Source organism: Fukomys damarensis, unplaced genomic scaffold (genome assembly GCF_012274545.1).
Source record: "Fukomys damarensis isolate Sample0158 unplaced genomic scaffold, DMR_v1.0_HiC HiC_scaffold_9, whole genome shotgun sequence".
Taxonomy (NCBI): Eukaryota; Metazoa; Chordata; class Mammalia; order Rodentia; family Bathyergidae; genus Fukomys; species Fukomys damarensis.
Window position 1 is genome coordinate 40,414,759 of NW_022900921.1, and position 26,012 is coordinate 40,440,770.

Below are 26,012 nucleotides of genomic sequence, written 5' to 3' on the forward strand. Positions count from 1 at the left end.
ACAGAAAAGAATGTGCTTCCTTGATAAAGCTTCAAAAAGGAGGTAACATCCAAGTACAATTGGAGAACGAGAAGGAGCTCACTGATACAGAAAGGCGAAGCTCATTTTTCAAAGGAAATAGCAAGGTCAAGGGGTAGAGGAGTCAGAAGGTTTGGCACTAGTTGTGGATGAGCTCTTGAATTCCATGCTAAGGTCAGAATTCCATTCTCCACATGTGGAAGATATGACATAAAGAAGATATCTAGAAAGATTTCTAGATCTCTAGAAAGATCTTGTTGGCAGGCAAAGGAGCCCTTGGAGATCATCCCATGGGCGTAAAGACAGGTACATAATGAGCAGGTTTGAGGAATGGGCATATGGTCAAAATAAAACGTCTCTAAAGTGTAAGGCTATCAACCTGATAGACAAGAGATGATAGGGGATAAGAAGGCACAGGAAGACACATCCTTCTACTTCTATACTCCCTGGACTCTGAAGAGCATCTACCACTTTTCAGATACATCCACAGCCCCATGCCTAGCTTTGCCATGAAATGCTGACAACACAACCTCCAGCCCTCAAGGATTTCCTAAGTAAAAGCAAAAGACTTAGACACTCCACGAATATTTATAGTCTGCCATTCATGTAAACGTTATTGAAAAAATGCAATCTTCCAAAAGATAGCTTTACTTTAAAGATTAATAAACTACTGAAGCCAGATAATTTCTTGGCAACTCTGTGCAAATCTGGTCAGAGTCTCACTGTGAAGTTTGAAAAAGAGACAAATGGAGCAGTTGGCCAGAGAGCCCTAGTGGCAGAAACAACTATTCCCTGGAAGGGGAAAAAGGGGCAGAAAGGCATTTTTGTTTATTTTTACAAAATTTGGAAAACAACAGTCTTCTCCAGCTGATTCTACAAGATCAAATCATCTCCAAATGGGAGTTGTTAGGCATTTGCCAACACTTGAAGTCAAAATCCAATAGGTCCAATCACCCTGTTTCTTGTCTTTTCATTGCTTTTATATTTCAGGATGACAATTCCATTTGTTTCTTGATGCTGCCTGTCCATTCAATAAACTTTTTGATTCACCGGCAAACTTCAAACTCTGCTTCTAATCTAAATCAGATCACAAAAGCACACGATCCCTTCAGTTCTTGCTAAGCCATCTGGGCTCATTCAAAACAAAAATATGAACAGTCTTAAAATGAGCGCTTAATCACAGGTCTGCATGTTAGTTGCAAGGGATGCCACAAAAACCCAGGTCAGGGATTGTCAAACTATGCAGGGATACTTTCCCACTCCTCTGGAATTAATCATGTGCAGGGTCCTGAATCCTCCCTTCCCTCCGCAGCTGTTGGGGGACACCACAGCTTTCACGGAATTAGCACCTGTAACTCCAATATTAGGTTTGGTCATGGCCTCAGTGGATATTGAATTTGCCGTTTCTTAGGGTCTATGGAAAATCAATAGAAGAAAGTAAGTTATAGGAAAGAGATATTTTTTAGGTTTTGTCTAAAAAGCACATTCTTGTAGACTTCTGTTTAACTATAACAGAATCAAATGGAACACTTACTTCCTCTCTTGTTCCTTAAAGAAAGACAACCAATAAAACAGACAAATAAAATCATTCTCTTGTGACTAATTTACTGATCTCATCCTCTACTATCATGAGCTTTTCTTAGAAATGTGCACATATGTGGCACATGCAGAAATCCCACACTGCTGGTTCATGTGGTCTTTCTGGTGGCAGAGAATTAAGAGCTAAAGGTAAGATGCCCACTTCTGGACCTGTTTCCTCTTTTATTGCTGCCCCAGGGTACCCACCAGGAGGGAGGAGTCTTCTTCAAGCTGCTGCGCTGGGTCAGGCAAGAAAAGCAGATAAACTTTAAATCTTAGAGAAAAAGAAAAAACAAAACAAAACACCCACACAGTAGGGAAATTGTTCTCCACTGTGTGGGTGGTGGAACCCCTAGAGTTGTTATCTGCAAAGGGCACTTCTGGGGGTTACCCAGCTGTCACCACCATGTGGATTCCACCCGAAAACCTCAAGCTAAATAGTGTGGAATGAGCATTAAGAGACAATTTTCCACTCTGCGAAATCACTTGACTTTAAGAAAATAAATGAAAACTCCACAATAACACATGGAATTTGGACAAGACCTGTCATTGAATTCACTGTTCACAATAGTAGCTGTGCCTCTTGCTTTGTAAGTTTATACTTCCTAAATATGAATGTGACATCTCCACTTAGTGTCCTACTGCATGCAGTCTCACAATCACACACATGCACACACACATCCCTGACTCATACAGACTGGTGGAATAACTGGTCTGGCAGAAGTGAGAGTTGTCTGTGGACAGAGGAAGAAGTGCCTTCTGGGCATGTGTGTACAGGGGATGCTCTGAAGACTGAACACTGTCTATGCCAACAAGAGGAATCTGACAGTGGAAGCATCTCTTCATACTCATTAAAACAGAACCAAGCACCCTTGGGGCATCAAGCCTCTGTGTTGCCACATGAGCTCTGCCTCTTCCTCAGGGCCAGCCCTGTCCCCCACTTCCACCCCCATGTCTACAGAAAAACAAAAGGTGCTGCCTGCTCACCAAGTTATAGGATTATAATGACTTCTTTCCCTCATCCCACGCTCATCTTTTTTTCCTCATTGAGTTTACTGGTACATTTTAGGTATACAGTACAGTTACATTCATCATTGGGGTCTTGTACCTTTACATGACAGGTCTTGGTTCTCATTTTTTCCCCTGATCCCTACCCTCCCATCTTCTTTAAGATCCCAACGCCACTCCTCTGCAAAACCAAGCCCATCTTCCCACTATTGTCATTTTGGAACCACTTTGCCTCCCTCTTTTAATTCAGCCCTATACTCGCTCTCTTAAACAGGTCGATTGAGGGAGGTTTCTCTATCATTGTTCTTGGCCCTAGCTCTTCTGTAAGAATTTTGAAAACAGATCTAATGATTACAATCAAAAGTTCCAAACCACGATTCCAAAAGTATCTTTACACACAGGAATAAGACCCAGGAAGCCCTCAATCCAGCATCTGGATTCTGGGTAGAAGTGACAAAGAAATGGAAATCAATTGCAACTGTGAGCCTTTGAAGTGACCAAGAACTGTATAAACATAAGGTACAACCCTGTTTTAAGAAGTAATTAGAAAGAGCAGGGGATTTAGCTCAGTGGTGCCGTTGCCTGCCTTGCACGCACAAGGACCCGAGTTTGATCCCCACTACCAAAAAAATTAAAATAAAATAAAATAAAAGAAGTAATGGAAAGGGAAACAATATGATCCCTGTCAAAAAATTAAACTTAGAATTATAATATTAAATGGAGTAAGAGCAGAGACTCACACAGATGTGAATACCCTGTAGATAGCAGCAGCATCCACAGTAGCTGAACAACAGCAGCAGCCCAAGTAATCAATGCTGGATGAACAGATAAGCAAAATATGGTAGATTTGTGGACTATTATTCAGTCTTAAAGCAAAAGGACATGCTGTTACAAGCTACAAACAGATGAATCATAGACATGCAAAGCAAAATGAGCTAATCACAAAAGGACAAATAGTATATAAATTAATTTGAAATCCCTAGAATAGTCAGATTCATAAAAATAGAAAGTGGAACACAGTTGCCAGAGGCTGAGGCAAGAGAGAGAAAGAGGATTTATTGTGTAAAGAGTACAGTAGGTTACCATTTAGTATGATGAAAAAGTACTAGAGATGAATAGGGGCTGACTCTTAATCATGGAATGTACTTACTGGCACTGAACTATCCTCTTAAAAATGGTTACAATGGTTCTATGGCTTGAATGCACCCCCTCAAAAATTTGGGTGTTGAAATAGGGTAACAGTATCAAGAGATGAGGTCACAAGGCTTCTCTCTCACAAATGATATTAAGGCTTTATAAAAAAGGATTCAGACTTCTACACTATTGGAAAGAATGTAAACTAGTACAACCACTATGGAAATCAGTGGGAGATTCCACAAAAAATTGAAAGTAGAAATTCCATTTGACCCAGCTACACCTCTCCTATATTTCTGAAAGACTTAAAATCATATTATACTGATACATGCACACTTGTTGTTAGTGCTTGTGTCTAGATGTCCCCTAAAGTCTCATGCAGTCAAAAGTGGGGCTTTTTCAGAGGTGGCTGGATCTAGAATGCATGATGCTGGGACTGATTCATGGTGCAGTACTAGGCTCAAGGGTGCTAGGATTAAGGATGTGAGTGCCCTTTGGATAAGATAAAAGGAACAGATAGACACTGGTAAGGTCCCTTGTTGCTTTACTGCCTTCTGCCATGCCACCCTACCTTGGAGAAAGCCAGTCATGGGTTGAAATCTTTACAAACTGTGAGCTAAATAAACCTTTTCCCCTATATCTTTGTCTCAACAATGACAGAAAAGTAACTAAGACACTTGTGTTTAAAGCAGCACAATCCACAATATCTCAATCTTGGAAGCAGCCTATATATATATATATATATATACCCATCAACAGATGACTGAACAAAGAAAAGGTGGCATGTATACACCATGGAATACTATTTGGCCATAAAGAAGGGTAAATTTGAGTCATTTGTAGGAAAATGGATGGATCTTGAGACTATAATTCTAAGTGAAGTAAATCAGACAAGATTAAATATTGCCTGGTTTCTTATATAAGAAACCCAAAATATAAACAATTTAAAAAGCAAAGTGAAGGAGAGATGGTAGAAAACACAAAGATAGATTCTGTGGAGATGGGGGTGGGACCTAAAGAAGGGGATAGATGGGGGGGCAGGGAAAGCAAGTAAATTGATCAAGATGTAATACGTACATATACCAATGCCCAAAAACGAATGCATTTTTTAGGTATCAGAAATATATACTAATAAAAATGCTCCATCTTGAGAAGAACATGTGAAAAATGATAAGAGAGGATTCAGATAGCATACGGTTAGCTTGTTCTTCTGTCTTCTGTCATGTGAGGACACACCAAACCATGCCCACAGCTGTCCAGATCACACAGCAACAATGCCCCATCCTGGACATAAAGAGCAGCGCTCACCAAGTTCAGCCTTCCAGTGCCTTGAACTTGAATTCTGCAACCTCCAGAACTGTGAGAGAATTAAACTCTGTTCTTCATAAATTACCCTGCCTACAGCATTTTGTTATAGAAGCACAAACAGATTAAGACAAATGGTCAATTTTATGTTGGATATATTTTGCCAAAGAAACATAAAAGTAATCAACAAAAGAAATAAAGGGCAAGTTATCCTCTAATAGGATTTTTAAAGAAAGGCCTCACCCAGAAGCTCACGTCCTCCATCTTGCTCCTCCTGGATGAAGGCAGAGGTAAATGACAGACCTCAGGAGGGGCACAACAGCCAGCATCAGACAACACAGTGTCCTGCAGGCTTCTATGAGAAAAGTTCCATTCCTCCTGTGCTCACTGATGCCAAAGATAGGACAAAGATGGAGGTGGAGGAGGAGGAGCAGGTGATGCAAGTCAGGCCTACAGATGGCTTTTTAGTGACACCTTACTAAGTGCCATAAATTATTTGTGAATAAGGATTTCCCAAAGATAGATCTCTTCTCCACCACAGACTTACAGATGCAAGAGTACTTTCTAGAATTACAAAGCATATTTCAAAAAATTTTTGGATAACACAACCTTTTGATTATGTCTTCTATTTCCACAACATCAAAGGTATCAGTCACAGTCAGGTCAAAGGCTCTGAGTTACTGTAATCACTTTCCAATTATTCTTCTGCAGTTTTCTGAGTCCTATATAGGTGACACCAGCTGCAGGCAGCCTGACTGCTCCTAGGCCCTTAGCTTCCAAGGCTGGTGGCAAAGGACCTTGGTACTAGAAAGGAAGTCTCAGCAGATGTCTTCTTTGCTCTTCTTCAGTCTTTTAATCACCTTACAGTCACTGGGACAAAATACTTGATACCCACAGCTTAAAGAAGAAGAAGTTTATTTTGGCTTACAATTTTACTGGGTTTAGTCCATGGTCAGCTGGCTCCAAAGCAGAAACAGTAGAGGAAAGCATTCTTCCCATGATGGTAAGGAAGCAGAGAGAGAGACAGAAGAGAAACCAAGAAGGAAAATACACCTTTACAGGCCACACCCTTAGAGACCTGCCCTTTTTAACCAGTCGCCTCCTCTGAACATGAGACTTTTGGGGGACATTTTAGATCTAAACTAGAACATTTAGCTTCATTACTTTCAACTGTAGCTTTTCCAACTTTGTTAGAGTTTTGTTTGGTTGGTTTTATATATTTCTGCAAGTATGCAGAACCTCTCTTGTGCACCCTAAAGCCACCACAGGACAGGACCTATGGAAGGAGACACAGTTCAAAGGGGAAGTCACCTTTCCCAGGATATCTCTGGGTGAAATCACACACGTGACTGGCAGGAGCATGTTGCTATATGTGGGTGGGAGCTGCTGACAAGTAAGCACTTCTCAGATACTGTCTTATTTTCTGCAGGACCTCTGTTTTGAAGAAAGGGTTCTAAAGTTGGGGTCAAGACTGAGCCACCAAGACTACAGAGAAATGTAGAGGAGTCAAGATCTATCTCAAGTCTCTGAAAGTTCCTCAGACTCAGCCTCTCTTCCAAATAAATGCTGAATAGTAGTTTAGTAATCGTAATTACTTCTAAGGGATATGAAGATCATCCTGCCAGGGACATCTGTTGAGTTAGCTAGGCCTCCCTCCTACTTATCCACTGTAGAGGAAAGATGATAGTTTAAGACTCACTTTCATTAAGAAACCTCCCTTGATTCATTTACCTCCTCCTATAAGGTGTGTGTCTAAAGTCTTCACACATGCCTGCTGTACATTGCCAACTATTAAACCCTTTGTAACAAAGACAATGTCTTAAATTTCTTTTCACAAGTGCTCCAAATACAGACTCTCACATTGTTAGACTCAGCAGCAGACTGAGGGTCCCAAGGAGATCTGTCATTTCATGTGCTTGCTTACTGATCCTCTTTATACTGAGAGGTTGAGTATCTGCTTCCTCCCTTTGAATATAGGTAAAGGCTGATGGCTGCTCCCACTGATGGAATAAGGTAGAAATGGTGCTATGTGGCTTCTCAGGCTGGGTCACTGAAAAGAGGCAGCACCTCTCTTTCTAAGACTTTTCTCTTTCTCAGGAAGCCAACCACCATGCAGCAAGGAAAGCCAAACTAGCCTATATGGAGAGGAACAGAGACCCCACTGTAAAGATCCTGTATCTCCCACCAAGACATAACAGTAAACAAGGCTTCCAGCCCAAAAGTCTTCCGGTGGAGTCTCCAGACTTTATAAAGCAGAAGCAAGCCACCTCCACTGCCAACTTCATACTGTATTCACAAAACACAGGAACATGATAAAGGGGAGCTTGGTGATTTATGCACCCAGGGAAACCAGAGGAGGTTCTATAAATGGACCCCTAAGTTACAATTCCAAAGCTCCAGACTCTGAAAAAAAACTTTTGTCTACTACTCCCTCTTCCTTCATATAGGGCAAGATCTTGGCATGGATGGATTCTCTCCTCTTACTACATCCATAAGATGGCCAATGCTTTAAGAGTCGCACCATCTTCACCACAGGCCTTGCTGGTAACCGACATGGGCTCAGAGCTCTCTGCCTGTGGCATCTGTTCTTCAACAACCTTCATGATAGGTATATCTAGGTAAAGAATGAGAGAGGCTAAGAGGAGGGAGGGAATTTGCTCAAGACAAATTGGAGAACAGATTGCAGAGCCTAAGGCTAGAGACATAGGTCACTTGTCCCACAACACTCAGCTGGTAGACACAAAGCTGAAACTGCAAAACCCAGGTGACACTGACCCCTTTGTCAGCCCCTGGCTATTGTCCAGTGATTTCTCAACAAAGTAGCAAGAAGAAATGCCTTGGACCACAGAAGCTAAAGCCCACACCAGGGATAAATCAGAGGATTCAGAGATGAAATTGCTTCCTGTATTCTAAGTCTTAAGCCTGAAGTCTTAAGGACTCTAAAGCTAGGTGTATATGCACTAAACTAAAATCCAAGTAGATTAAAGATCTAAATATTAAAAAAGAAACACTAAATTTGCTGGAAGATAAGTTAGGCAGAAGTCTTGAAGACATTGGCATAGGAAAAGACTATGAACAAATCCTCAGTAGCACAGGAACTAGTGCAAAGAATCAACAACTGGGATCTCATCTTATTAAAAAAACTTCTGCACTGCAAAAGAAATCATCAACAGAACTAAGAGATCTACAATGTGGGGAAAAAATTTTACCAGCTGCTCCTCAGATAAAGGACTATTATCTAGAATATATAAAGAACTCAAAAAAATCAGGCCCCCCCAAATTTAAAGACCCAATTCAAAAATGGGCATCTGAAATGAACAGACATTTCTCAGACAAAGAAGTAAAAGCAACAAGTAAATATATGAAAAAATGTTCCACATCACTGGTCATTCAAGAGATGCAAATGAAAACAACACTGAAATTCCACCTCACCCCACAAAGAATGGCTGCTATCAAGAAATCAACCAATAACAAATGTTGGCGGGGTTGAGGGGAGAAAGGAACCCTTCTCCATTGTTGGTGGGAGTGCACACTGGTGCAACCACTATGGAAATCGATATGGAGACACCTCAAAGAACTAGGTTTAGAGGTTTCATTTGACCCAGCCATCCCTCTTCTGGGTATCTTTCCAAAAGAATTAAAAGAATCATACCACAGTGATACATGTGCACCCATGTTTATAGCGGCACAGTTTGTAATAGCTAAAACTTAGAAACAGCCCATTTGACCATCAGTTGGAGACAGGATAAAGATGTGGGTTTTCTATAAAATGGAATACTACTCAGCCATAAAGAATGAGAAATTAGATTCATACATAGGAAAATGGATGCATATTGAGGATAAACTCAAGTGAAATAATTAAGTCACACATATGTAAATACTGAATAGTTTCTCTGGTGTGAAAAACCATAATCATAAATAAGATCCTAGTGGTATAATTGACAATGTGAAATAGGAAGAAAAAGGCTAAAGGCGTAGGGGAAGGAGAATGGGTAGGGGAAAGGAAATAGGGAAAAGAAAATAATATGTACACCTAGAATGTACCAAAAAACTCAATAAAAAGAAAAAAATATGAGAAAATGAAAAAATGAAAATAAAGATTTTTGTAAATAGGGAAGGGGGGGTGAAGTAGGGGTAAAAATGAGAAACAAATCTGTCATGTAAAGGTACAACATCCCAATGATGAATGTAACTGTTCTGTATACCTAAAAAGTACCAATAAACTCAATGAAGAAAAAAAATAAAGCTAGGTGTGGCAGTACCCATCAAGCCATGGCAGGTGCCCCACACCATTACCTCATCGCAACAGAAGGCTATGCTTAGCTCCTGGAGAACCATCTCTCAGGGTTTCCACCTTCCCACTCTGCCTCACGGCCATTATTGTCTAACCACACTTCTTCAGCAGGCTGGATGCTTTGGGGAAAAAGGAACCAACCACGGGGGGAAATCAATGACAATACAGGCAAAGAATGTCCTTCCAGAATTCACCACCACCCCATGGGAGGGGGCTTTGTCACCACACATTGAAAGGTAAGAAGACATTTTCCCTTCCTGAGTGAAGGTCGTGCTCCATCCAGAGAACAGTCTCCAACTTTAGGTGTGGTGTTTGTAGCAACACAAAATGACACCTAGCATCCTCCGTGGCCTCTGGAAAGAGAGTCGGAATCTTCACACATGCTGGCCTAATGGTGATAAGCACAGCGGCAAAGTCCTCACCTCCAAGGACCTAGCCAGGACAACCCCACCCTACCATCTTACTCAAAGGGCCAGTAGTTGGGTAAAAGGCCTTCATCTTGAAAAAGTATTTTTTAAAAAAACTTTATTCTCAGTCTATGTATAGATTCTGGGTTTCTACACAAGTTATGCCTCTCTAAGCCACAGGAAAGTAACCCTAAACATCACAGGAATGAGCTTGTGTTTGTTCTGAACTAGAGCACAATTCTTAGCTTTTTTCAGGAAGAAGTACCTTTGGCTCCTGTCTATAAACAGGCTGCTGCTTTCCTCAATGTGCAGGACTCATGAAAGAGGATATCAAAATCTCTCTCTCTCTCTCATGCACACACATCCATACACACACACACCATCTCATTCCAGAGTAGTCCACATTTATAACATTTAGACGTCGGGTGTGGTGGCACACGCCTGTAATCCCAGCACTCAGAAGGCTGAGGCAGGAGGATCGCTGTGAGTTTGAGACCAGCCTGGGCTACATAATGAGTTCCAGGTCAGTCTCAACTACATAGTGAGACCCTGTCTCAAAAAACCAAAAAAAAAAAGAGATATAGAACATTTAGAAAAAGGGGCTCTTTCTGGGAGAACATCTCCAACCTCTAGACCTGACACAACACCAATACCCCAGCACCCAGGTGGCTTTAGGCTGGGGCTCATTGTCCACAGTACACCTGCTAAGAGCACAGTAGTTGCAGCAGCATGGTTATGCCAACAAGGGTCACCATGTTCCTGCAGGTCACTGCACTCCTGTGCACACACATGGTGTACACACAAGCAATGGATGGGGTTTAGGACTCACTGCCCTGCACCATGGCAGCCTGCTGAGAAAACCACAGAAAAGGAAGGTCACCGTTACCTTCCTTGAAGCAGATCATAAAACTGTTTCTAGAGAGATAACCTCCTAATACACAAAGGAACATACTAATCTCTGGAGCCACAGGAGCACAGAGAAGGGTCAGGCATAAGCCCCCCATAGCTTATTACCCACTTCACCCAGGCATATTCTCCACAGAGGGTTGCCATTTACTCCTGTGTCATGGAAAACTTACATTAAATACACTGGTACACATGGTCTTCTTCTGTAGGCCCTAGAAATGTCCAACACGGACACTTTTCTTCCCAAACATTCATCCCAAAAGGCTCAAATCCACCTACTCTCTGCTTATAGGTACATGGCTTCCTAGCAGCTTTCCAGGTCACAGGACTTGCCTGTGCTTACCCAATTCACATTTAAATGGAAGCCATACATTCAACTTGTTCCAGGCATTTTTGGAGGCAAATTTGTTTTGAAATTGGAGCTGTTTATGGAAAGCAAACCAGAAGTCCCTGAACCCCAAGCCTTTTACCCCAAGGTGGTACTTTGGGGAGGCTATGAGAGCAGTTTGTATGAGGATGGTGGACACTGCTTATCATCCCTTTATTGGGGTTGAGCTCTCCTTTAATTAACACTATTCGATGCATACAGAATGAAAAGGGTTGGTTATAGAAAAGGGTTGCAGCATAAGACTGCATTGGTAGTACAAGAAAAAGTACTTTTTCCTTACTATGATACAATTGAGACCAAGGCAAAATCCTATAGCAAAACAAGAATAGGGGATTTTGCCACTCTCAGATGTACTAAGACAGGAAGAAGAGGCCCTGGGGACAGGGGAAAGGGCTGTACAAACAGGCCTGGCCTTGTCGCGCATGCAGGACATTTCAGTTCTCACTCTTAGGCAGAGTGCTTTACCCAGAAACCACATTTATGTCCTTGCTACAGAGCTTCCTATTTTTGTGATTCAACAGAAATGTTCTCCCCACCACATTTCTATTTAAAAACTTTATTCCTCCAAAGAGTAATTCGCTCTTACCAATTAAGCAACTAGGATAATTTCATCTGTGCCACAAAAAATAAACTCAAAAACCTCAGGAATAGAACAAACCAAAAGCTCCAGCCCATTCTTAAAAAAAAAAAAAAGGATGTAAAGCTTGACCTATGGCTATAGCAAATGGCTATCGTCAATCCAAGCTATAATCAAGAAGAGAAAGAAACACAAATTAAACAATGTCAAGAACATGCTGAATTCACAAGAACATTAACTTAACATGGTCAATTATTTTTAAACATTTCCTAAAGTACCTTGTTACTAACGCTTCATAAATAACATACTTAATGATAGACCTTTAGTTTCAACTTTGCTTTTAAAGAAGCACCATATTTTGGAAGGGTCTTAAAGAGGCCTAAGATATTTCACTGTGGATTAGATAGGATATGTCTTTCATCAGGAAAGACTTCCAGAATGGGACTCTTTTAGCACTGAGACAGCAGTGGGAATATACGACATCAGTGTGTGGCTGATTCCAAGGTTGGCATTAGGACAGTAAAGCCCTGAGTGTGGTCCACTTACCTCCCCCCACCCCAGGAACATGAGGTGGAGCCCAAGTCACCAAGAAAATGGGCCACATGGACAATCCACTTATGGCCAGAAAATCTCAGGTCCAAAGAAGCAGAATGTGAAAGTAAGATATCATGCACACAACTGCTGGGCACAGCATCAACCAAACAGTGAGGTAAAGCTGTGATTTCCTCTTTTCTCTTCAGGGGTGTCATGGAAACCTTTCAAGCATACATTGGGTCAAACCATAAGACCTAGCCTCAGCCTGTTCATACAAGGTCAATCATGGCTCACAAAAAAGTCAGGCCAGCCAAGTCCAGCTGTACATGTAAATTACTAAGACTCACAGAGCCTCAGTTTTCCCAACTGTAAAATGAACAAAATCATTATTTTCTCTTGAGTAATGTAAATATGAAGTACTTTTTCTATATCTGTGTTTATGCCTACAGATAGGAAAAACGTTATACATATGAGCTACTACTGCTAGCACTAAAAATACCCCATTTATGAAAATGTTGGTGCACTCCAAAATTTAATTATTCAATTTACTCTTAGAACTATGATAATGTTCTAAAGCCAGGCATGGTGGTACATGACTGTAATACCAGCTACTCAGAAGGCTGCAATAGGAGGATTGTGAGTTCAAGGCCAGCTTGGGCTACATAGTGAGATTCCTCAAAAAATAAAAAATTATCACCTAAAAATCAATTATCAGCATTCAACTTACATATCTATGTAAGTCTCATGCATTGGCTTGTGCCTAATAATGCCATTACTCACTTAAAACTCACAGTAGTTAAGAACCTAAGCATCACCTATAATATCATTTCTGTGCTAAATGACTAAGTTGCACCTTAAGATCCCCAGGGTCACTTGTGATCTCCTTAATACTGTATCTCTCAATAGGGTTGGAATATGGAGAATGACATTAGCAGTGCTGTCCTGGATGGTGCAAGATGACTGCAGGGACCGCAGGCAGTGGGAGGATGGAAAGGTGAGGGAAGAAACTTGAGAGAGAACCACGCAAAGGGAAGCAGTCATGATAGAAAACCCAGTGCCGCTATCCAACGGGACGCACTGCAGAACCTAATACAGATGGAATAACTCAGATCCAGAATCACACAGCTATCACTGCAAGCATCCCAAATACGGAACCAAAGATGGTGAGCCACCAGGAATTTGGGAAAATAGACTTCAGTTTACAGAAAGAATATGTCAAAGTACAGGAATGAAACACAGAAAATCAAATTGATTTCATATCTCACTCACCTGCATTTATTCAATCATCTATCTCAACGAAACTGGCCGTATATTTAAATTATGACTTACAAAAACAGAAGAGAAAGACACCTCAGGGACTATAAAGAATGAAAGAACAAGGAGGAAATTACTTTGGGGGAAAAGAAATAAAAGCAGAAACTGAAGCCAAGAAGGTCAGGATGAGCAATTTGCAGATTTCACATGCTGGGTCACTTTACATTTCCTGGAGTTAAAAAGTTCTGGCTTACAGTTTGGCTAATTATAAGATAATTTTACCAACTGAATATTTTGGTAAGCTTTGGAATACAGTTTAATTGATGGCTTTTCCACAGTTGAAAGATAAGTTCTTGCTGAAGTAGGGAGAGGAAATGGAGGTGGGAGGGGCAGAGAAAAGCAGAAAAGGTATTTCAGTGGCAGCTGTGCTAGTCAAAAGGGGTGGAAGATAACTCTTTTGCTGAGGATCAAACTCAGTACCTTGCACTTGTGAGGCAGGGGCAGCACCACAAGAGATAATTCTTTTGCAAAGGTGAATTTCAATGAAGCATTTTTATTCCTCTTTGCCAGGCTTCTGAAACAAATGGGCTTTATTAGCATTTTTAAAAGGATACTTTGTTAAGGAAGAAAGTGTGAATCATGGCAACTCCAGCAGGCAAGATCGCTTGTACCAAAGGCCAGGCCAGCCCAGCTCCCTGCAGGTCTTTCTGTGAATAACCCATGCTAGGGGCCATGCAATGGATCATGCAAAGGCCCTAGGGCTACATGGGAACCAATTTATGGGGTAGGCAGTAACAGCCTACTTCATATTCTGGAAAAATGGCTGATATGTCACCCAGAATGCATTGGATCCAACTGGGAAGCTCTGAAAAAGTGCTAGAACAATGTAGGAAAGAGCTTGTGGGTCTTGCCTAAGAACAGGCTATTGAGGCAAAGTTGGCTAATGTCTACATTCAAAGGATCCATATGACAGCTCCACCTCAGTCCTGCAGAGAAAGCAGGGGTGGAAGACTTCTCTGAGAATTCTGTACCACAGCAGGCAACAGAAGATGGCAGCTGCATCACCTGCCCAGAGATGGACCAGAAGGCTTTGCTCTCCGGCTAACCCTGCCTCTCCAAATCTCTTCAGCTTGCTCAGACATATCAGTAACATAAAAATATTCCAAGCAAGCCTCACATTCGTGCACACACACACAGACATACTAAACACAGGTACATATACTCACACATGTACATGCTTGCATGTAAGCACACTTATGCATGTGTGCACTGTACACACCCTGCAGGTACACACTTATAGATACACACACCCACATTTGGGTGTGCATGCTCTTGTACATGTGTGTGCACACATACATGTGTACATGTACTCACACACACACTCGTGCAGCCACAAGCATGAACCATCACAAGTGCACCTGTTTATATATATGCACACTCAGAAAGGTACACATCTGCACATGTATCCATGAGCATGGATACACTTTGGCATCCAGAGGCCCAGGAACCCCTCAGCCAAAGGGAGGCCTCAGACAATTGACCTCTTTGTTGTTGGTCTCAGCAGGGACCCAGAGGACGGAGGGGGAGGGAGGCCTGTGGGTTGACCCCCTGACCCCAGCCCAGCGTGTTGAGGCCCAGGGACAAGGGGGTCAGCGGGAGTTTTGTGCTGCCTTCCCTAGGGACCATCCCCTCAGGACATACTGTAAGTATTACCAGAACGCACTTAACAAACTCTCCTTCAGAACACTTGTTTTTTAGATTTACACAATTTGTTAGCAACAAAATTAAATCACATTTTAATGGCAAGGAAAGAGTAATTTAGCATTTTTCAAAATCTCCACCAGCTACAAAAACTTTTTTCCTGATGCTTCAGCCTGGAAATGCTCCTTTTTTGGAATAGCTGACCTAGGCAGCTGTTTTGTATCAAGTCTGAGGGTTTCTGTATGACCCAGGGAGCTCAGACAACAGGCAGCCCTTCCTGCATTAAAGGGTAATCTGAGAATAATTTGCCATAAAACACCCAGAAGTGCTCCAGCTGTAGCCAGATACGCCCTATAAAGCACCACGCAGACAGCACGGATCTTGTAAAATAATAATAATAATTTTTAAAAACACATTATAAATTTTTTAAAGAAAGAAATGGTTTCAACTATCAAAGAAGGAGGCTGGGAAATTCCCTTCCATGTCCATAGATTGCCACTAAGCGCCTCTTCCCAAAGGCCCACCTGACCACAGGCCTCTGTATAGCTGAGAATCCATTCTTTACACATATGCTGTGCTTTGTTTTTAAGACAGATTCCCTCTCTCTCTCTCTCTCTCTCTCTCACACACACACACACACACACACACACACCCTTGCACACAGCTGCTAAGGACAGGTGAGGAAGAAAACTCTAGCAATAAATGCCAAGCTCAAAGGCCCTCTCCCCGGTGAGTGGGACTCTGAGCTCCAGTCCAGAACTCTTCTAGACTGGGATCAGCACACTCCAGGACCCAGGCCTTTCCACGGGGGCAGCCACTGACCAGCCGCAGAGCCTGGACACTAGTTTTCCTGATTTCTCAAGTAAAGCTGGAAATTAGGGGTTTTATTATGAAAATTCCCATGTTGTAAACTAATATGAACATTTTTCAAATACTATGTGAGCCAAAAAAACACATCAGTGGGATTTGGCCAAGGGGGCCACCAGTGTACAGCCTCACTTGACACATTTCCGTGCCACCAAGCCTTCCCAAGGGTGTTCAAAACTTCGACTTTGAAGTCCTGCATTGGTGACAAATCTGGAAAGAGCTGGCATATTACTTGTGAGGTTTCCCTCCCTTTGCTACACTTACATAAAACTTTCTCTTTATCCCCTCCCCCAGGGCCTACATAGTATAACATTACAAAATAAACTCAAGAAGAAATTGTTACTTGTTTTCTTCTGTACCTTTTAAACTGTTTCTTCCTCCTTTCACAGGAAATATTAAAAAAAGGATCACCAAGGGGAGAAGAGGTGTGATATAGGCAGAATACCAAAGAGGGCTGTGGCGTGGCCAGACTATCACTCACAGAGCAACAGCACGCAGAGTGCCATTCACATAGAGCCACGGTGTGGAAACACTCACACTGGCAGAGCCACGCATGAAGAGAAAATCCCAAGGACAGCTGTGACATGGACAGACTCTTCCTAAATAAGCCATCTCAGGAACAGAATTCCACAGACCACCATGGTATTAGCAGAAGTTCACATAAGCAGAGTCACAATATAAAAAATCCTACAAAAATCCACAACAGGTAGAATCTCCCACAAACAGAGCTACAGTATAAACAGATTTCCACACAACAGATCTATGACACGTTAGCCTCAAGGATGAGTGGGCAGAAAGTGAGTTAGAGAATAAATTTCTTCAACCACTTCTCAGCATTCCTAGGTGCTCTCTGCTGATAAAGCACGCCCAGTGTGCCCCATGGTGCTTTCTAGGCCTGGTGTTCTCCACACATCCTCACAGATTTTACTGACCTTCCATGCCTAACTTTCTTTTCTTTTTGTTTTCTCATTGAGTTTATTGGTACATTTTAGGTATACAATACAGTTACATTCATCACTGGGATCTTGTACCTTTACATGATGGGTCTTGGTCGGCATTTTTTCCCCTTATCCCTGCCTACCCTTCACCCCCTCCTCCCTTCCCTATTTATAAAAACTTTATTTCCATTTTTTCATTTTCTCATTTTTTTTCCTTTTCCCTTATTACCTTTCCCTTACCCTTCCCATTTCCTCTACACCTTTAGCCCTTTTCTTTCTATTTCACAGTCAATATAGCATGAGGATTTTATGTACCATTATAGTTTTTCACACCAGAGAAACTATTCAGTATTTATACATGTGTGATTTATTTATTTCACTTAAGAGTATATCCTCAATATGTATCCATTTTCCTATGAATGAATCTAATGTCTCATTCTTTATGGCTGAGTAGTATTCCATTTTATAGAAAACCCACATCTTCTTTATCCAGTCTCCAACTGATGGGCAAATGGGTTGTTTCCAAGTTTTAGCTATTACAAACTGTGCTGCTATAAACATGGGTGTGCATATATCACTGTGGTATGATTCTTTTAATTCTTTTGGAAAGATACCCAGAAGAGGGATGGCTGGGTCAAATGGAACCTCTAAACCTTTGAGGTATCTCCATATTGATTTCCACAGTGGTTGCACCAGTCTGCACTCCCACCAACAATGGAGAAGGGTTCCTTTCTCCCCACAACCCCACTAACATTTGTTATTGGTTGATTTCTTGATAGCAGCCATTCTTTGTGGGGTGAAGTAACTTTCAAACCCGACCACTCTCCATAACTCACTACCCCTCTACCAGCGGTGTCTTCCTAGGGATGTTTTAAGCTCTTGCTGCTTCCTTTGATAAGCTAACTACACAGAGCTAAGAGATGCTCATGGTCAATAAATGTGAGCTTTGAGGTCACATCCCCTGATATTTATTGTTTCTGTTTCTTCACTGGAAAATTGGGATCAAGTACCCTGCCTCATGGGGCTGATTTAAGCAGATTAATTTAGACCTCAAACATGAGGATCAGCAGTCTCAGCCTGCCTGAGAACTCATGAGAAATGTGAATCATCAGGCCCCAAACCAGATCTACTGAGTCAGAAACTTGGGTGTTATAGCCTGTCTTCCAGAAATCCAGATTGAGAAGCACTGCTGAGATGATGTATGGAAAGAATTTGGCGACACACTCAACCTTGTCAAAGCTGTTGTGTAGTTAACTCGCAGGTAGTAGTGGTGAAACTAATGTTACAGGTCACGATGAGACAGCTTGCATCAGTGGCATTTCAAGGTCCTGCATTCAATTTAAAGGATTGCAATCAATGGAATTAGGCCTGCTGCATGCCTGGGGGAGGTGAGACTCAGCAGGGGTAAGAGTCCTCACTGTGCCAGTAACAAGGACAGGCCCAGCTTCATGGAGGCCAACTCTGAACCTCAGTGTGCACAGCCCTTCCTCCATTCTGTCATTTCCTCCGAAAGGGGAAAAATGACAGCAAGACAGGAAGAAGAAACAAAAACAGCATTACATTTCTCTTTGGAGAGTTTGTTTCATGATGTTACCCTTCTTTGATCTCTTAAAATTATTATTTTTTTTGTAGCGGGGATCGAACTTGGGATCTTGCACTTGTGAGGAAGGCAGCAGAACCACTGAGCTAAATCCCTGGCCCCCTTAAAATTAAAGATCTGTCATGTAGAGGCACAAGATCCCAACAATGAATGTAACTGTACTGTATCCCTAAAATGTACCAATAAATTCAATTATTTAATTAAAAAATTAAATTTTTTAAAAAATTAAAGAAACTCAAGGAAAAGCCACTTAAGATTAAGAATATAGAATATTTTCAGATTTTGAAAAGACCTAGTAATTCATATCTGAACCTTTCAAAGGCCTATACAAAAGACAAGTAGCCTAGTCAATGGAAATTAGCACAGAACTACTTACAAAGTCTGGGTGGTGGTTGTGTAGCCAAACTAAGAAAACAGGCTGTCTTTAAGTCTTTCAGCCCCCATTGACTGAAAATGTAGCACCAGTCAATGCTGCCACACTCACTGCTGTCCTCCAGGCACATGAGTGATGAGTCAGGCTCTCCCTTCCTGACTGCTCTGAGAATGAGAGCAGCACCTCGACCTAACAAAGACCTGAGGACAGGAACCTACGCCCTGAGTAGGTCCTACTGATACCAGAATGGGCTGACAGTCTGAACCCAGCTGGGGGTAGGGTGTGAAGAGTTCAGCAAATAAAAACACTATGAAAGACATAAAGGAAAAATCACCAAACAAGGAAATAGAACAAGTATTAAACAATTAGAAAAATACTTGCTCTCACATGATAAAAAGAAAACCCAAAATGGACATTTAAACAGGGATGCAGTAAGAATTAGTGCCCACCTGTGGCAAGAGTTCCCCCAGGCCCAACTTCAATCATAGCCGTAGTCCATCACTTCCTAGCCACTCGAATGGGCAAATGACTCATCTCCCTGTGCCTTGGTTTCCCCTTTTATCTTGGGAATTACAATTGTTCCTCACTCAAAGCCTTGCTGAAAGGGCTGAAGGAGACAATACATGCAGTGCCAGCACAGAATGAATGCCTGAAAACTGCTAATCATTGTTGATATTTACAAGAATCCCATGTGGAAAAATCAGCCTAGTGGCAATAAACACGGGCACATAGAAGGAGTCTATTCATGTATTACTGATAGCATCGCAACTTGGCACAGCTCACTTGAAAAACAACTTGGCCAAATGTATTAAGGAGTCATGACAGCATCAACACCTTTAGACTGTCCCTAAGGAAATAATCTAAAAGAAGGAGAAAACCCAAATACACACACTAACACCCTATGTCCAAAGGTAAAAATTACAATAATGGACATATCCACTAATGATGGGAAAATAACTAAGTCACTAATAACTGTATTTTGTTGCCCTTATAAATTATACTAAAGAAGATTGTATTGGCAAGATGAGCAGCATGTTTAGGATGTGACATGAAAAAGCCAGGACATAAGCAATGAGCATTTACACACTGAGTTTACAACCACATAGAAAGCAAAGCATGTGACATCCCCTTCCCATTCTCCTCAGCTCACCTGCCAATTCCTCTCTAGGGTCCGTCAACATATCCAGCTGAGTTGCTCCAGACCTTGTCCTTCCCATTAACCTCACTGCTACCTCCTCAAGACATCACCTTCCCTCACAGGAAGTACAGCGAGACCTCAAGGAGCTGCTTTCCTACAGCTAAAAACCCAGAGCTTATCTCAGTGGAGCCCTTTGAAACCCCCTCTGAGACCTTCAGCAGCCTCAGCATCCTTATCAGCCCCCAGTTCCCTCTCTGACCACCCATCCCTCTCATTCTCATCAGCACACCACATCACCCCCAGAGCCAAGGCACAGGGTACTGTTTAATTCCCTTTCACATCCCAGACTGCCCACCTACACTGCCCTTTTCCTTTCATTCTCCTTTCAAACTCCTATTAATCCTATAAGCCCTCTAGAGATCATGGCCCAACCCTAGCTTTCACCTGTCCCTTTGCTGGCTTTTTCTGCACAACATACGCATGTGCTGCATCTGTGTGCTGACCTCTTCCTGCCACCCTGAAAACTCTTGGAAGATGGGTATTTGTCTTTCACCCAATGTCCAGTCCATTGCCGGACTTACAGCAGGAGCTCCATGAGCATTTGTTGAAATTAGAGACTTTGTTCTTTCATTTCTTCTTTCTAATGTGCTGATGAAGTTTTCTATGAGATTGTGTACAGTCTGTATCTGCCCCTCTGACTCAGGCTAGAAGCCGAGCAGCCATCCTTGAGACCTCCACTTCCACACCTTAGAGACGAATGTACACCAAAGATCTCAATCTCTCTTTAAAAGGAAAAAAAAAGACAAGAGAGAAAAGAACAAGATATCATCCTCAAATCTCAGGAGAAAGCCTGAATCTCTTCAAGCTTAGATCTGACATCCATATGGCCATTTTGTGGTTCTCTGCACACCACCAACAAAGTTGCAAGAGCCATATGTTTCTCTGGATAGAAATTAACCATTTAGTGAATTTAAAGTACATGGTACAGAATCTGAGTCAGGCAGGAAGTTTGGTTAATACACCTATGGGCAGTATATGGTGAGTTTATTCTGCAGGTCAAATATGGTGCCAAGTACTGCAGAAACATTACTTCATCTAAACCTATCCACATCTCTGGGAAGGAAACATGATCATTACCTTTGTATGGGTGGGAAGACGGAAGGTCAGGGAGTATGCTGACTTGCCTACAGTCACACAGCTAGAAGATGACTAACTACCTGGGAATATTTGGGGCTAGAGTATTAAGGGTCTTGATTATAATACTGAACACTGGGAATTTAACCACTTGCCAATCTAATTATTTAAATATAGGGTGACCAAAAATTGCATATTTTGTACATTAACAAATTTTGTAGATTAACAAACATATTTTGTAGATAACAGGAAATATAAAAATGATAATTTTATCAAATTTATTCAATACTTTTCCTGTATACAGCATATTTTAAAACATCCAATACACAAGGCAACATCACAATCTGGATGGTAGTGTCTAGTCTCTATCCAGATTCTTTTCACATTACTGTCTTTCTTTGAACCACACACTTTACACCATTATGTTGGCCTCTCCTTTTTTTCTGCAGGTAGTATAATTTCACTAAAATGTCTACCCAATAAACGCAATGGTGAAGACGTCAGTGATGGACATCCTGATTGGTATTTCACTATTCCACATTTTTTCAATTATTTGGTTTATTAAACCTAATTTAAACTGCAAATGACTTTTTGAACCCCTTGGTAGTAAATAAATAACAAATGAGTTTCATATTGTTTGACCCAGAAGGTGCATAAATATTTTATCATAATATTTTTCCTCACTTTTTGATTATAGGATAGCTTGTTAGATGTTGGTCAATTCTGTCAACACCATCCACAGAATTATTATAATCACTGACCACTACTGGAATTTTAAAAATTTCATTCCTTCTTTCAAGTTCTATAATTTCTGTATTATGAATAGTTGACAATAAGGAGATGTCTTTCATGTCTTTCCATTTCATAACACAAAATTTTCTTCTCTGATAATGCTAACATGTCTCCCTTTCTCAACTGTTTCTTTTACAAATCTTTTGGCACTTCCTTCCTCTTCAGTCTCAGTGTCCCAAACGTGTCCATTTTGTAATGTAAAAAAAATCACTGAGATCTGAAGTATAAAAATTATACATAATATACTTATGAGAAGAGTTTTTATAGATTGTAGCACAAAAATAGAGGTTGTGTTTCACAAATAAACACAAATTAGTAAAAGAAAATAACCAGAACTTATTATTAGATTTCACTAGTAACAAACATCAAAGGCAACACAATGTTCCAAATTAAAAAGTAGGCAAAAAATAATCGATATAAATCAAATAAACAATGTACAAGTGTATCGCCTGCAAAGGAGAATCCAGCAGTCGAAATGACACCAATGCTCCAGACAGTTAGTACACAAACAAATGTATTGGCACCTCCCAAGTGAGCTGCGGGTAAACTGTTAAGTGGTTAATTATGGGGACAATAGACAGATGCTGAAGGTGTGTGAGCAAGGTAGCAATACTAAGTGGCCCTTCTGAAAAGTTAATCTTGGCCTTTGAAGGGAATAAACTAGAGGTGAGAAAGTCAAAGAGAGAAATCTTTTTGTCCAAAGATGCTTCTCCTGCTTTGCTGATATTCAGTTTGAAAAGACAGTGAAATAAAATCCCTCAGCTCTGTGGACTTGTTTTGGCTGTCACTGTCCTTTGGCATCGGACTTGCCTGACCCTCAGCTGAGCACCACTAGCTCTGCACACTCAGCACCCTTCATCACCATCCTCTCCTACACTCTCCCTGCCACCAAATACATCCAGAAAGATGGCCCAGGCCCCAGTTAACTACACAGGGAGACAGAAACCACATGGCTCCAAAGGAAGTGAATATTTTATTTCTCAGAATTCCAAGAAAAACCTCTACTGCTGTTGAGGACTCAAGACATTCATCTACCAAGGCCTAAAAGCATTGTACAGGTTACATGGACATTTGAGAAAGCCTTTTTCTAAAATCAAAACTTTGAAAACAACATAAAGTTCCACCAGAAAAATCTCTTAATAATGGACTTCTCTTACAATGAGAATATTGTCTAATTTAGAAAGACCTCCAATGGGGCCAGGGATTTAGCTCAGTGATGCCACCACCTGCCTTGCAAGCACAGGTCCTGAGTTCAATCCCAGGTACTAGAAAGACCTCCAAGAAATAATGTTTGGTGAAAAAAAACATGGGCAGAAGTCCACTTTGGGCATAGCACCATGAGCCCTCCCCAAGCCTACCATACCGCCACCAATAAAAACTATGAACTCAGAGAAAATTACAAAAAAATCAGCTATTGAGAATCCGGAGAAATAAAAACCAGTACACAAATTGAGGAACAGAGGAATCAGTACTTGAAGCAGCCACTGGCACTGGGTAAGTTTCCTGAATTTGTTGTTGTTGTTATTGTTTTTCTACTGAAGGCAGACCACAGATGAGACCTAGTATAGCATGCATGGTAAAATTCTATTAAAAAAACTGTGCTCTTTGTGGCTACAGGAACCAGGAAAATAAGCCAAAATAACTACCCATGGTCACTACAGTATAAAGAAGAATCTCAGAGAAGAAATTTAACAGGGGATCTCCAGATTTTGGTCATGAACTGAGTGAGTCCCCTCCTAACCACTAAACCATCTTGCATAGGACAAACTCAAAGCAGGGCAAGAAGGTTTAAAGAACTGAACCAACACTCAAACCCACAGAAGACAAGACAAAGTTCAAGGTCAGTCCCTGAGGGTGGGTTAACTGACTACTAACATAAACCATCACTTTTCTTCAGAAAAATACAACATCACTCAGAGTTTCCAACACATAACAGTCATTATTTCCAGGAAATAATCCCAAATTACTCATTTACAAAAAACAGAGAAAATGTGACCAATCCCAAAGAGAAAAGACAGTCAATAAATGCACATGATAAGATGATATAGATGTTGGAATTATCAGTTAATGACTTTAAAGTAGAAGATACTATCATATTCTATGAATTCAGAGAAAATGTGATCTAATTAATAAAAAGACATGGAATATCAGCAAGGAAATGGAAGATACAAACAAGAAAAAATTTAGAATGGAAAAATATAATATCCCAAAATAAAAGTTCACTGAACAAGTTATTAGCAGAATGGAGATAACAAAGAAAAAATGAGCTTGCAGATAGATCAATAAAAATTATCAAAAAGGGGGAGAATAAAGATGTTAAAAATGGACCCAGCTGCCATTGCTCAAGCGCCAGGAGGCAGCCTGGGCCCCAATGCACCGTGGAAAAGAGAGCCACTCCTGCTTCTGACCCAGCCGCCATCGCTCAAGCGCTGGGAAGGTAGCCGCACGGGCGTCCCTGAACTCCCATAAGCCCCCCCACCCCGCACTCTCAGACCTCCTGACTGTGCCAGTCTTTGGACCCACTCTGCAGAGGCAGAGGTGGTCATCAAGGGTGGTTTTCTGAGTCCCCAACTTTGAACATCTTTAAAGAAAGGGCATGGGAAACCTGTAATAGAACGTTGTGGAGTTCAACCATACAGAAGGCTGGCGAACTCAATCTGGGCCTTGCAGCCCGAGGTCAGTCAGCGTCATGGGGTTCAGCCATCAGCTAACTGAGATCAGGGGTCTTGCATCCTCGCTCTGTCTGAGCCATTAAATGGCAAATACACTATATTGAAATTTTGTTCACTGAAGACATGTTCTGGACTGCTTCTTGATTTCAATTTAATTCAAATGATTTAAGGGCGATAGACTAGTGACTACCACAGGTGGTCAGTGTCCAAGTTGTGCTTGATCTTAATGTGTTGCTGATTGTATCAGTTGGGATAAAGCATTGCGGTTGATTTGATGAGATGTTTTCTCTGATGTTATGAAGATGAGAATGTCTGTGGATTGTTAGAGATATAGAAGCTAGGGTGCAACTATATCAGGAAGATTTGGGTGATAATCCAGAGATTAAACCAAGGACAATTCGACAACAAAAATTAAAATGAGAAAAGACTTAAGCAAGACACAAGGACAGACTTTCAGTTTACCAATGGCAAACAGTAGGGCAAATGAGGATGAAAAGGCCAATAGTGAACCACCAGGGCACCCTGAATTCAAAGCACAGGAAGTAACAAAACAGATCAATCAGGCTGTAGAAAAATTCAAAACAGAAATAATTTCCCAGATAACTGTAGAGATGGTGAGCAAAATGGAAGTCGTGATTCGAGACTCTAGAGCAGAAACTGACAATGAAGGCCCAGCATAAGAAGGAAATGGAAAAAATAAACGCCCAACATAGGAAAGAAATGGAATCCTTCAAACAGATATCCAGGAGATTAAACATGCCATTGAAAGTGTACGCAACAGAATAAAAGAATGCGAACATAGGCTCTCAGATATAGAAGATAAGATTGCAGTCAATGACCATGAAAAGAGAGGTCTCTTAAAAACAGTAAGAGATCATGAGAAATCGATCCAACAACTCCTAGATAATGCAAAGAAGAATAACATAAGACTGCTAGGAATACATGAAGTAGCAGGAGAAAATACAAATGACTTTAAAAAGCTGTTTGCAGAATTAATGACAGAAAACTTCCCAAACAGAGGGGAAGAATTTGACATTCAGATAACTGAGGCATATAGGACCACAACTAGCTACAATCAAAAAAATCTACACCTAGACATATAATAATCAAGATCCCAGAAACCCAACAGAAGAACAAAATACTACAAGCAGTAAGAGAAAAGAAACAAATCACGTACAAAGGAAAGCCCATCAGAATCACAGCAGACTTTTCAACACAAACCCTTGGGGCAAGGAGAGCCTGGAATGAGATATTTCAAGTACTAAAAGAGAACAACCTCCAACCTAGACTGATGTATCCAGCAAAACTCTCTTTTAAAATGGATGGGGAAATAAGACACTTCCACGACAAAGAACACCTGAGAAACTACATGAATACCAAACCAGCACTACAAG

General features: G+C 41.2%; 1 protein-coding gene across 1 annotated transcript in view; it reads right to left on the minus strand.

Annotated features, from left to right (window-relative positions):
* Acoxl (acyl-CoA oxidase like) overlaps positions 1-26,012 on the minus strand; it is a 315,344-nt gene that overhangs the window by 239,189 nt on the left and 50,143 nt on the right. Inside the window, 1 exon segment of the mRNA XM_033761482.1 lies at positions 11,748-11,782. Coding sequence (XP_033617373.1) covers positions 11,748-11,782 — 35 coding nt within the window.